At 44.8% G+C, this 13,037-nt stretch overlaps 1 protein-coding gene across 1 annotated transcript in view; it reads right to left on the bottom strand.

Annotated features, from left to right (window-relative positions):
• Positions 1-7,268, bottom strand: part of LOC135396741 (mitotic checkpoint serine/threonine-protein kinase BUB1 beta-like) — a 43,216-nt gene extending 35,948 nt beyond the window's left edge. Inside the window, exons 1-5 of the mRNA XM_064627883.1 lie at positions 6,990-7,268; positions 6,611-6,670; positions 6,403-6,547; positions 4,367-4,563; positions 2,125-2,309 (exon numbers count right to left, since the gene is read on the bottom strand). Coding sequence (XP_064483953.1) covers positions 2,125-2,309; positions 4,367-4,563; positions 6,403-6,547; positions 6,611-6,670; positions 6,990-7,120 — 718 coding nt within the window. The 5' untranslated portion in view covers positions 7,121-7,268. The remainder of the gene's footprint in view (positions 1-2,124; positions 2,310-4,366; positions 4,564-6,402; positions 6,548-6,610; positions 6,671-6,989) is intronic.
• Between the last annotated feature and the right edge of the window lie 5,769 nt (positions 7,269-13,037).

Here is a 13,037-nt window from a genome sequence, read left to right as displayed (position 1 = left end):
GGGGATTTTCGTGAAACACCCTGTATAGTGTCTGTTTACTCTTTGGAAGGAGATGCCACTGCCTTTCTAAAGGTCAACCACAGTGGCTATTATTCGTCGTGGGAAATACTACAAGGGAAAGAACATACAACGAGGAGCACAGATAATGAAATGTGTGGTGAAAACATGCAGTGAAAAAATCGGCAGCCGGTTCAGACCACCTCTACCGCTTACACGTAATATCCAGAATATACTGGATAGGTATATGATGTCCTTTGGATATTTTCGTGTTGTTATGTAGACATGTCCACCTTCAGTCAATACGTATATCGACAGGATATTTACTAGACAACAACTGGATGTTTATGGATATCTCCTGGACGTGCAATAGAATTTTCTGGACATCTTGTGGACATCCACAGGATCCCCACTGGTTGCCTGGGAACTGTTTCTCTTATATGCTATGACAGTGTTATCTCCAGACACGAGATGATGGGAACAAGAGAAAGGAGGTCGCAGGACTGGCCAAATAAGGGGGCAAGTCAACCAATGTATGGTCACTGGTTATATAGCCACTAGTGCACTTTTTGAGGATAACTCTCTGACGATAACTCTTTTTCAGGCATAACTCTCACATTCATGCGTAGTGTTTTCCAATGATGGGCAGTACGTGCTCTTCTGCACTATGCATATAGCTATTTGGTTTGTTTGAGAGGTCGCGTTTGGGCGTATGTATGTGCATATTAGTCTCTGTAAAGAGCTAAAAGGCGTGGCATGCTGACAACAACATATTGCATTTGAGAGTAATTAATAAGTACAGTCGAACCTTGTTAACGTGACACTCGTTAATACCACATCCTCCACTTTATGATCCTTTCTCTCTGGAACTGTTCCCTCCCAATGGCCTCCAAAAGTAACTCTTTCATTACCATGACATTTCGTTTATATGACAATGAGAGGTCTTTTCAGCACAGGTAGGGGTGAACATGTGTACTTTACCCTGGTTACTATGACCGTTGGTCACTGAACTGGCTGGCAACCTGACCTAGAACGACCAAAACACATGCCTGCTTTCAGGGCGACACATGATGCCTCTGTCTGATATGCTTAAAAGGGCAGTGTTCTTGGTCATATGGGCATAGTGCATGCCATGTCAGGGGCACTCATATATTATACCTGAGAAGAGGCGCAAACGAACACAGCTAACACCCGGAATGAAGAAGAGGATGTGCATCACTTTTTCACAAAAATAAATTGTTATATATTGTTTTAAAAGGCCTCGTTATTAGAATTATGTGACCAGTTTACGTAATCTTCTACTTTTCAATAAGCTTACGAAAAGGGTACGGTATGCCTCGTAACATGTGGTGTTTGTTAATGAGATTTCGCTTTACGACCAAAATCTACAGGAACGGCTGTGGTCATACTAACGAGTTTTGACTGTACTTCAAGTACATTTCTCACTATTCTATACTTTACTTAGCAAGTATTTAGCACCTGCGGGACTATTTACTATACCTAAAATTGCATATTTTCCGCTGGTCATTTTAGTGTAGAATAGTGTAACGGCTGGTGTAGACTGGGTGTCGCAAAATCGTGTCTGTGCAGCTTACCCCGGTTCACCCAGCCGAACATGATAGGCGGTGCGAGTGTAGAAAGTTTATTGCCGAACATCTGCAGAGACTCGAATGACTCTGCGGTAGACATGTTTGTCAACTGCTTGAAATGCCAGTGGACGGAGGGTCATGGTGGCGGCGGAGGGAAGTAGAAATGAGTGCCGTATTTCGATCCACACCGCTGATATTCACGGTGTGGCGAAAGCTCCACCGCTGTTACAATCGTCAGTGTAGATCACACTGAGACTACCAACGAAACACGGCGCACATTGCACAGAAACGACCAGTGAAACCTGCACTCTCGCACCAGCACAATTTTTTCTGCACTAAAACGACCAGCGGAATCCGCCACTAGCACTTTACTTGAAGTACTTTTCCTGTACTTTGTCCATCACTGGTATTTTCTTCGTGCATCATTCATACCAGATAGCAGAAGTAACTTGTCTAAAGGTGCAATACAGCATTGTTCTGCAGCTATAATATTCAAAAGAAAGCCAGGAAGGAAGGAAACGCATTGACAGATGCTCACAAAGCTTGAAGTCTCCAACGCGTGTGGTTCCAACGACGGCTTTCTTTCCATGAGGCTTCAGTGCACCCAACACAGTGCGCAACTCTTGGTCTGCAGGAGGAAGCATTTCACCTTCCCTTTGTTCGGTGCTGTGTCCATCTTCTACTGCCTCTCTAACACTGCGCCCCACACGCACTTCCAGTTGGCTAAAAAAGCACAAAGTCTCATGAAGGAGGTTGGAAGCAGATTATGGACCTTTTTCACATATGCGTTGCATTCTAGCGGCTCTCCAACAAACCATGCTCGGAGCGCGTCAAAACAAATCCACGCGGATAGCACAAAGGACCAAAACCGATCCGAAGTGGGGCTGACAAGGTCGTGCCATCCGTGCGGTCTCCCCACTGATCCACACTTCTGTCGTCCCCATAGTACGCCATCTAGTGAAGACGGAGATAATCCTCTCCGGCGCCTCAAGGTCATATGCATGCGCATAGGCCATTGTGAAAAAGGTCCATTGTGTAAACCATTCATTTCCGATAGACGAGTTCAGAAAATCCCAGAGTGCTTAGCACTGCTTCGAACTGTGGGAGTTTACTAATACGAAAGAAACGGGCAGCCTCCTAACTGTTTCGTTTTCTCCCACCACACCAGTCCATTGTCCACGACGTGTCAAGGTCAGCGAAAGCGAAATGTGAAGGATTATACTTCGTTCCCCCGCTCAACAAGCGCCCAGGATGCAATGCTAAGAGCATTGCATCCTAGCATCACAAAGAGCACTAGGATTTTCTGAACTCGTCTATTTTAAAACATCTTGTGAAATCCATCGCAGCAGTGTTTAAAGCCGTGCTGCGCCTACAAATGAATGCATCATGACAATGTGTGGGAAATACAAACTACAACTCAACATGCTTATAAGGGAATAGAAGTTATGGCAGATAACTGTAAAGACAGTCATTACATGGATGTGAACCTACAATACAATTAAAACGGGGTCAAAAGATGCATAAAAAATCTGCTATGCAAATACAGAAATACATCACGCTATGACATCGCACTGGGTATTTCTGCCAGTAATGTGGCCGAGAGTGATGACTTGGAGACTTCCAGAATATGCATGCAACTATGCACTGGAAATCTTCTAAACATGCAGTAAAAATCATCAATATATGCAATGTTTTTAATTGTTCTTCGTGCAAAAGTTCCAAATTCCTACCCATTTAAAAAAATGCTGGTATTTTATTAGGGGTAACGTGGTAAAATAGAACCACCTTGGTTCTGCAGCACACAACAAGGAATACTTGCACCACAGATATTAATAATGGAGCTGGAGGCTTTGCATCCATGATTGATAAGACAGCGTAGACACAGAAGGCCTCCCTATTGCCTCCTCCCCCTCCTTTGCTACGTGGACATATAAAGTTAGAATTTGTCTGCTACTGCCATGATTTCCTGTTCTATGAATTCAAGAACCTGCAAATGATTGTGCCTAACTTCAACCTGTACATAAAATGTGCTGCGCGCTTTTGAGAAAGATATGGGACTGTTTTGCGCCTCGTTTTAAAGTTTTCCCTGTTTAGTACGCGGGAATGTTCAGTCTGTACTTGCAGATGACAGTAGAGCGTCTCCATTGCTAGACTGCTGAAAGCATGTTTGTGATTGGCCACAGCCACTGAAAACACGATACTGATTGGCCAGCGCTTAGTTGTTATGTCACGTCGATGAGCGCTTTCTCTACCTAGGTGGTGTTGGCTCTGCTATCCGCAGCAAACATCCTGCAGCTCAGTCACAAGATATTTCGTAGACGACAACATGACCAATGGTGATGTCTGCTATACTTCCACTCCAACTGCCGATATCTCGGCACCATGCAAATGCTTAACGTAAGGTGCAGCAGAACTTCTGTCCCGTCAGCAGCTTTTTACTTTTTCTTCCACTAGAATATTCCACGAGGATGTCCCTAGTGTTAGCATGCTTAGAAACACCATAGATTAATTCCTACGGCACCCAGATTAAATTGAATAGCACCTGGATTATTTCAGATGGTACCTGGACTAAAATGGGCAGAAAAGCCTGTAGTTTTCGTGTCAGTTAACAGCATGGAGATTCGGCAAAATAGGAATTTATGTTCTACACCCAATACCAGAGGCTCAAAAAGAAAAAAATGTTGGTGGATTGGAATAGCTACCTTAAGAATGTTGCATTGCAGATAAATTATGTTTAAATGCAAATTATGAGAACATGACAGTGACAGCAATTGCCTTACCTTTTTGCAGTGTGTAGCACAGAGGCTGGTTGAGCACCACGCTGTAATCCTTCTTCTAGCATAGCAGATGCTGCACGAAAGTTGCCCATTGACTCGTGGTGATTCGCAACAGCCACGTAAAACTTTGCCATCGAGGTACATATGTTCCTCCGGAGCATCATCTTGAACACCTCTGTGGTGTCATTAACCAAGGTGGCCTACGGTGTAATCGTAATTTGTTTCAGCTGTCACACATACTCACTGTTGAACAATTTTTCATACAACATAACGTCAAGCAATGTTTTCATACCTGAAATTAGAACAATAGAAACAATTCAAAAACAATGAGATTGCACAATGGAACGGTTTCACTGCCTATGTGCATGCGCTGCCATCGACAATGACCTTGGGGGCGCCGCAAAGGGTTATTTCCATATATATAATAGATGGAGTTACGTAGGGCTGACTCGTAGGGCATCCTACTGATTCACACGATGTAGGCGCACGTGAGTGGAGATGCCGTGTGAGCCATTCCAAGATCATTTCTGATGCTCAATCCTACCCTGCTTGGGTCTGTTGCTTGGTGGATGACAAGCGTGGTGCACTTGTGAGCAGCTGGGGTACTATACAAGTGTGAAAAAGCTCCACTGTAATGCCTGTGACTCACACTAAGAGCATTGAAAAGAAAAATGTAGTCAGCAGTCACAAAAGCAGTCATGGGACTGGCATGGGAAAGTTGAAAGAAGCACAACAAAAAGTACCCACACAGGGAGTAGACGAAGGATGCACTCCTTATTCACTGTTCCAAGTAGCGGGAAAACAAGCTCCCATAATGCCAACATGTACACACATAGCTGTGTTGTCCCCTTGTGCCACAGTACAATACACAGATATTAATATGTGATGCACAATACACTGCATATTATGTGCATGATAAAATAAGCAAGGATAAAAATTTGTTCTCACTTTGCTTCAACTTCTACCATGAGGGTTTATTTAAAAGATTACTTATGGGTTTACGTACCAACTAGACACTGAAAAAACCGCTTACGTTACAAACCAGGAGATAAAAATCTAGGAGCAACAAATATGCACAAAAATTGACCGTTTACGTATCCACAAAGCAATGAACTGTATGTCGAAAGGGCCATGATACTTTGATATATGTGGTTCATTACAATGTGTGTGCATCTTATTGTACACAAGATTACTGAGGAAGAGTTATCTCTCTATGTGCCTCAGTTGATAATGTATGAAACCCTTGAGCAAACCTCTGCACCAACTTCTGACACTAGAGGAGGGCAGCCACGTTCACTGCTATTGGTTTTCGCATGTGACCTCACATGCAGTTGCATTACTGTTACAGTTACAAACCTTTTGCCATGAAAACTACTGGTTGAATGAGTGAGATCAAAAGGGAGAGGAGGATCAGCTGAGGATTGGGCGAGGGCAAAACAAGAGAGGGAGACGGAGTATCGAGAGTGAAAGAGAAGCGTATCAAGAGAGACAGTGCTCCTTCAGCACTACACATAAAAACATATTGCTTGTTCAGCTGGAATTCATTCAAGGGGCTGGCAGTAACTTCTCCAGGGTAAAATACTGAGAAAATGTGGCTGGTACTGGCTTTCAAGTAGCAGCCGGCACGAGCAACTAACCACTCCACCATGCCAGTTAAATATCGGAACCACAACCCTGCATCTGTGTTCTACTTTACGGAGAAGTAAGCACGAGCTACAGTGTCTTGGTGGGTGTCGCAAGAGTGTGTGCAGATGAGATAAGGCAAGTGAGATTTCTCTTAAGACAGCAGCAGTTCTTTTCGGTCAGCAAGTTCTGTTTTGAATCAAGGGCTCGACTGCTTGCCTGATGAACCCAGGGCTACCGACAATGACTTCGTGCAGCACAAGCACTGTCCATTAAATCTAAATTGCAAATAACTGTGTTCAAATGCGATTGAAATATTTTGAACCGTGACTGTGAGCGTCCCAATAAAGCATATGACTGCAGGTTTCTCCCACCTCTCTCCCAACTTTAGACACCCCTGTATGACTGAAACGTACATATCGTAGCCAAACGTCCAAGAACCTAGGGTCTTTCTCGTATTTCTGATTGTCGAAACACTGCTGGATGCATTTTTCCAGTAGCCCAGGCATGTGCACTTTGTGACCTCCAGCAGGATAATGCTGCTCGATCCAGAGCATGTACCTACAAAAAAATACGTGGGATGCTAAAGAACACTTGAAATAAACCAAGAAACGCCTGACTCACTCGTGCCAGACGTGAAGAGGGTCGTCTCCCGAGTACGTGCGCAGTTCTGCTTCAAATTCTCTGTAACGTAAAAGTTAATAAAATTGACTATTTCTCAACTACTGATGTCAAAAGGAGCAACACTAAAGCGTACCACAAAGAAATATTTCGACCTGTCGATCAACCAACGGCAGCAATAGTGCGAGAATAAGTAAACAGAAAACGAAAACACAATCCACGAAGTAGCTGTTTTGTTGGACAACTCCTCAGCTGCCGAATGCAACCGTGCTTGTAGTTAACGCAAAAACTAATAGACGCGAACGTGTATTACGATAGCTACTTCAGGACAATGGTGCATAATATATTCGTCTCGCACAATAAGGGGAAACAGATGACTTACCTTCTTCGGTCTTCCAGTGCATCGCGACACTGGGGAACCAATGCGACTTGTAGGGACGACATGGCACGTCCCTGCTTTAACGGCTGGATATTTTCTTTTGTGAGCTCCCACTGGTGCTCACTGTCCGTCATCTCGGTATCCGGAACCAGCCGTCAGCGATATACAGAGTTCAAACACTGATGATAAGGTTTAAATTCGCCCGGGAATAAATGTCAAACGGTTGCCCCGCGCGGATCGTGGCGCGTTTCAATAATATCATAGACAAAGCGCATGCGTAGAACTCAGGGTTGCCAACTCGCTGACGCGAAACACAGCCGAGTGGGTGCCAAAAAGCCGAAAAAAGTAGCCAAAAGCAGCCACACCTCTTCAAATTTCAAATTGAGGTCTATCGGTGTACCCAGAAAGAAATGCAAAAGACACTGTTGGGACCCGATTGCAAATAAATCGCCTACGGGAAAATGTCAACAATGAACTTGACTAATTAAGTAACCTGGAGCGTATACGAAGAGGGGAGTCAAGTCCTGTAGATCACATAAATAAAATACAGAAACCGACACTGAAGATTTTTCCTTTAGGTTTAATCACGGTCCTTCAATACCGTGACCGTGACCCTTCAATTGAGTGACCGTGCTTTAATGTGCAAGATGGAAAAACCAACACCGACTTAACATAACAAAATAACCAATTTAATCAGACGTTTCGTCTCCCATACGGGAGATCATCGATCAGTGCAGCCTCGGGATGGAGGCTCTCTTTGTATGTGCCATGATTCTAGGTATTTTCGTGGCCCCCACCGTTGTTCTCGTGCCAAGATCTCAGCGTTGTCAAAGTTGAAAGCGTGTCCCGTTCTCCAGCAGTGGTCAACGAGTTCAGTCTTGCTGTTGCGTTTGTCGCTCTTTCGACGTCTCGCCTGTGCTGCGTTTACGGCCGATCTCCCCAATATATGTTGTCACAGTCGCGGCAGCCTAACATGTACACGACGGCGCTTTGGGATTCCGGGGAGATTTTGTCTTTGGGTTTGGTGAGGAGGTCAGGCAATCTGATGTGGGGTTTAAAGGTGGTCCAAATTCCCAATGGGAGAAGAGCTCGGCGGATGCTTTCGGACACACCGCTGACATTGTTTGGAAGTGCCTTCTCTCGCTATTCCTTCTCTTCTATTCGTTTCTGTGTGTTTTTATTAAAATGGAACCACGTTTTGTTAACTGTTGGATAGTTTTTTCTTCTGAGGCGCGAAGCTCAGGGGTTGAAGCGAGGTGCTTCGCGCGGTCGAGTGTGTTTATCACGCTGCGTTTACGTTCGGTGTGTGTGTGGTGGGGGGGGAAGTGAAGTGCAAGAAATTGCCTGTGTCACAGGGTTTACGATGTACGGTTGTCTCGATGTGTCCAGCTTCGGCTCGGCGCACACTAACATCCAGGAAGCACATTGTTCTGTTCCACCTCATATGTGAAACAGATTGAAGGCTCCAAGCTGTTCAATACAGAGTGGAGGCCCTGTACGTGATTCCGGTCTAAAATGACAAAGGTGTCGTCCACGTACCGCCGGTAGAACTTGACCAGGAAAGACGTCTTTTGTAGCGCTTTTTGTTCCACGTGTTCCATGATCAAATTAGCCATGGTCACTGACACTGGACTGCTCATCGGGCAGCCTTCGATCTGTTGGTATACCTGTCCTTTGAACGTGAAGTATGGTTGTTTCAGACAAAGTTATTAAGCCATTAAGTCTTGTGTTCGGTGGAGACAAGAGCAGTGGTTGTGCAAGGCTGTTGGTGGTTGTGTCGCCCAAGCTAGAACGTTCCTCACCCACTTTCCCTTTCCCACGAGCCTTTCCTCCTTCCCCTCTAATCCACCTCCTCTCCCTCAGCCGGTATTTTTCACTCGGAAAGGTGGCAACCCTATCCAGTGCAGTGATTTTCCCAGCACCCCTCCACACACCCCTAACACCCCCCAAAATTTGTCGACCCCCCCTCCCCCCGCAGGGGAGTGTCTTCCTTCCCTGCCGAGTATTCAAATCAAGCCTTGATATTTACGATGCCTACTGGTTTTGAACGCTGTGAGTAAAGCATAAAAAAGTAACAGCGGTTTAACGTGGTTACACCGGATCATCGTGCGAGAGTACGGTGCACTCGGTGGATCACGTTGCTAAATGTGTGGTAACGGTACTTGTGAACGAGATATACAGGAACGAGACCGAGTGTTTTGCTCTCGCACTAAAATATTGATTTCATGAATGGTTCTATGAATCGAATACTCTGCGCAGAACGTTCGCGATTGCTTCCCCCGCATGTTGACGCTCTGATGAAGATATCCATCCAAGAACCACAGATTCCGCGACAGCACGTGACGCCTGATGGCAGCACCGACAAGTACCGCGAGTTAATAGATAAAGTTTTTGAAAAATGGGTCCGGAAACCAAGGAGACTATGAAGGGGAAACTTACCGCTTCACATGAAGAGAACTGCTCTGCGTTGTGTGTGCGTGTTTTTTTTTTTTTTTTTTTTGCGTTTCTCGTGACCTGTTCTCGTTTTCTGTTTTTAATGTCACACAACATTTTTACCAGAAATGAAGATGCACACAACCCTGAACTATACCTAGGTGGTATTTTGAGAGCTGCAAAACAATATTCACCGTAATAAAGCGTTACTGTTTGAAAATTGGATGTCGCTGCATTTAGTCAGAAACACAGTTGTTAATGGGCAAGTCTTCTAAAGCGCATTTGTACCCCCCATTCCACTCCTTCAAATCCCGATTCCCCCAAAACGGAAATCCTGGGAAAAACCACTGGGTCACATCATACGTGACGTCATAGGATATCGTCACGTGGTTGTGACGTCATGCGTGACCGTCACATACTATGTCGCCCCCCCCCCCCCCCACTGATTTCCAACACCCCCCCTGGAAGAAAATTGTGGGAAAATCACTGATCAAATGGCTTTCCGTTTTGGGGGAATCGGGATTTGAAGGAGGGGAATGGGGTGTACAAATGCGCTTTAGAAGACTTGCCCATTAACAACAGTGTTTCTGGCTAAATGTAGCGACATTCAATTTTCAAACAGTACCGCTTTATTACGGTGAACATTGTTTTGCTGTTCTCAAAATACCACCTAGGTAGTTTAGAGTTGCGAGCATGTTCATTTCTGGTAAAAATGTTGTGTGACGTTAAAAACAGAAAACGAGGACAGGTCACGAGAAACGCAAAACAACACAAGCACACACGACACAGAGCAGTTCTCTACATGTGAAGCGGTACGGTAAGTTTCCCCTTCGTAGCCTCCTTGGTTTCCGGATCCATTTTTCAACAGCTTTATCCATTAACTCGTACTTGTCGGCGCTGTCATCAGGCGTCACTTGCTGTCGCGGAATCTGTGGTCCTTCGATGGATATCTTCATCAGAGCGTCAACATGCGTGAGACGCGCGCATCTCGCGCGAGATGATGATGATGATGATGATGATGATTGAAAGAAAAAAATGGGGCGCGAGAGCAGCACAGAGGCGAGCTGGTTCTACTGGCAGCCGAAGTGATGAAACCAATATTTTAGTGCAAGAGCACAACACTCGGTCTCGTTCCTGTATATCTCGTTCACAAGTACAGTTACCACACATTTAGCAACGTGATCCACCGAGTGCACCGTGCTCTCGCACGATGATCCGGTGGAACCATAATAAACCGCTGTTACTCTTTTACGCTTTATTCACAGCGTTCAAAACCAGTAGACATCGTAAATATCAAGGTTTGATTTGAATACTCGACAGGACCAGGTGACACTCCCCTGGGGGTGCGTGTCGTGAGCAATTCCTGGGGGGTGTTCGACAAATTTGGGGGGGGGGTGTTAGGGGTGTGTGGAGGGGTGCTGGCAAAATCACTGGATTGTGCGAAGTTTTCCAAAGTAGCGTGCTCTGTCATCACGCACATGGCATGGCATGTGCTGTGTCGGAATGGCCAAGGTGTATTGCGCTTTTGAATAAGGCAAAGCGGACCGAGGATTGTTCCCCCGTCAAGTCGGAACAAGGGAGACCGTCAACAGCGGCGAGTTTTCGTCGCATGGCAGAATATTATCGGACAGGCTTGAAATTCGAGTAAAATGTGCCTCCCAGGTGCCGCAGATCTACTAGCTCTGAGCGAAACATGACTGAAGAATAAAGCCTGAATGCATAGAGTTGGATATCTGTGGTTTCAAATGTTTTACTCAGGTTTACAAAGAGGGTGTGAGTACCGGTGGAGTAATGATTTATGAAATGAATGGAGCGAGCGCTACGAATGTTTGTCAGCAGCCAGAAGTCGGCTCTTCTTATGAGCGTTACATTCTTTCTTTTCCCTCTTTACTTCAACCCAAGCTACCACTTGTCACATATCCTTGACTGTTTCGGAAGAGAGGAATATGGAAGTCAGATCAGAACAATCACCAGAACAGGGATTTAGATGCCTTTGCGGCTGAGATTACTGACTTTGAGACACTTGACTGTGAATGAGAACTAACTTAATGAGACACATGTCTCGACTACAACACAACTTTCATAATACAAGGAGAAATTGCAATGACTCCCGGTGGATCCTGCGTACGTATGATGATTTTGGGATTCACATGCACTCGCGACATCTCATACTTCTCCTATGCCTGGCAAGCACTCGCTATCTGGGAATTTGTTCCACCTATATCCGTACTCTGTTCTTTTCCTTTTTTCTTCCCAAGTTAAGTATGTTACAAGCGTATTACAAGTATTACTCGTGTAATACACAGAAGTATTAGTATTATGTATTATAATACTCATTTTTGAAATGTATTTGTATCTGTATTATAATACCAATTTCTAGGAAGTATTATGTATTAGTATTATAATACAAAATATGAGTATTACTGCCCATCCCTGAATTCCGTAGAATAACTTCCGTAACTAAGAATTAAAAAAAAATGCATAATCCACATTACTCATGATTTTCACATAGTACTATATAGCATATAATCACATTCTTCACATAACGAGTCTACTCCACGACCTACTAGATTATAACGACCATGTCATGGCATCCCTTCCCAGCGCCGCACTTGGAAGCTAGCGGTGGCGCTACTCATCGTCCCAGTTATTGCTTCCTCAACTTCAACAATACTTTTTACTTCAGCTTACCTTAGTATTTCTGTTCAAGCGGTGAATATTCCACGGAAGATGTTTCATTCTGAGGTTGATCAGCATCATCATTCTACGCGTTTCCATAAGAGCTATTGCTGTCGTCTGCTGCTACAGTAGTCGTACGTACGCTTCTGCGCGTTCAGAATTCAAATTTCCATCGTCCAATAGTGGTGCAGATCTCGCGTGCCGATGGGTAGCGCACCTAGCGGATTGTGCGGACGGGCTCCTCATAGGGGTTGCGGGGTTGTCGATTATGGCATGGTCAATCTACAGGTTTTCCCGTCCATTTTAGTACAAGTGCCATCTGAATTAGTCCAGGTGCCATCTGAAATAATGCATGCGCTATTCAATTTAATCCGAGCGCCATCTGAAAAAAATCCAGGTGCTATTCAATTTAATCCGGGTGCCATCTGAATTAATCCATGGTGTTTTTAAGCACTATAACCGTGTACTCGCACGAGGGACATCCCCAGAGAATATTCTGCAGACTTGTAGTGGAAGGAGAAGTAAAGAGGTGCTGACAGGACCTAAGTTGTGCTGCGTCTTATGTTGAGCATTCGCACGACGCCTAGATATCGAGAGTTAAAGCGGAAGAATAGCAGACGACACCATTGGTCATGTCGTCTGCTACAAATATCTTCGGACTAAGCTGCAGGATATTCTACAAGGTTAGAAGAGCAAGGAAGGGCATGACTCCCATAGCAGACGACACCACTGGTGCTGTCGTAGGTATTTTCGTATTTATTTTGAGTCCGAGGACTTCAAGACCGGTAATATCGCAACCAGGGATTTCGCAACAATTCCACGCTAACCAGAAGTGGATGTTTCTCAGGGGACATTTTTTTCCGGGGACACTTTTTCCAGGGGACATTTCTTCCAGGAACGTTTCTTCCGTTTCCTGAAATTCCCCAAAATTCCCTACAA

Source organism: Ornithodoros turicata, chromosome 6, assembly GCF_037126465.1.
Source record: "Ornithodoros turicata isolate Travis chromosome 6, ASM3712646v1, whole genome shotgun sequence".
In the NCBI taxonomy this organism is placed as follows: Eukaryota; Metazoa; Arthropoda; class Arachnida; order Ixodida; family Argasidae; genus Ornithodoros; species Ornithodoros turicata.
Note: the sequence above shows the minus strand (reverse complement) of the source record. Positions and strands in the feature narration are given on the sequence as shown.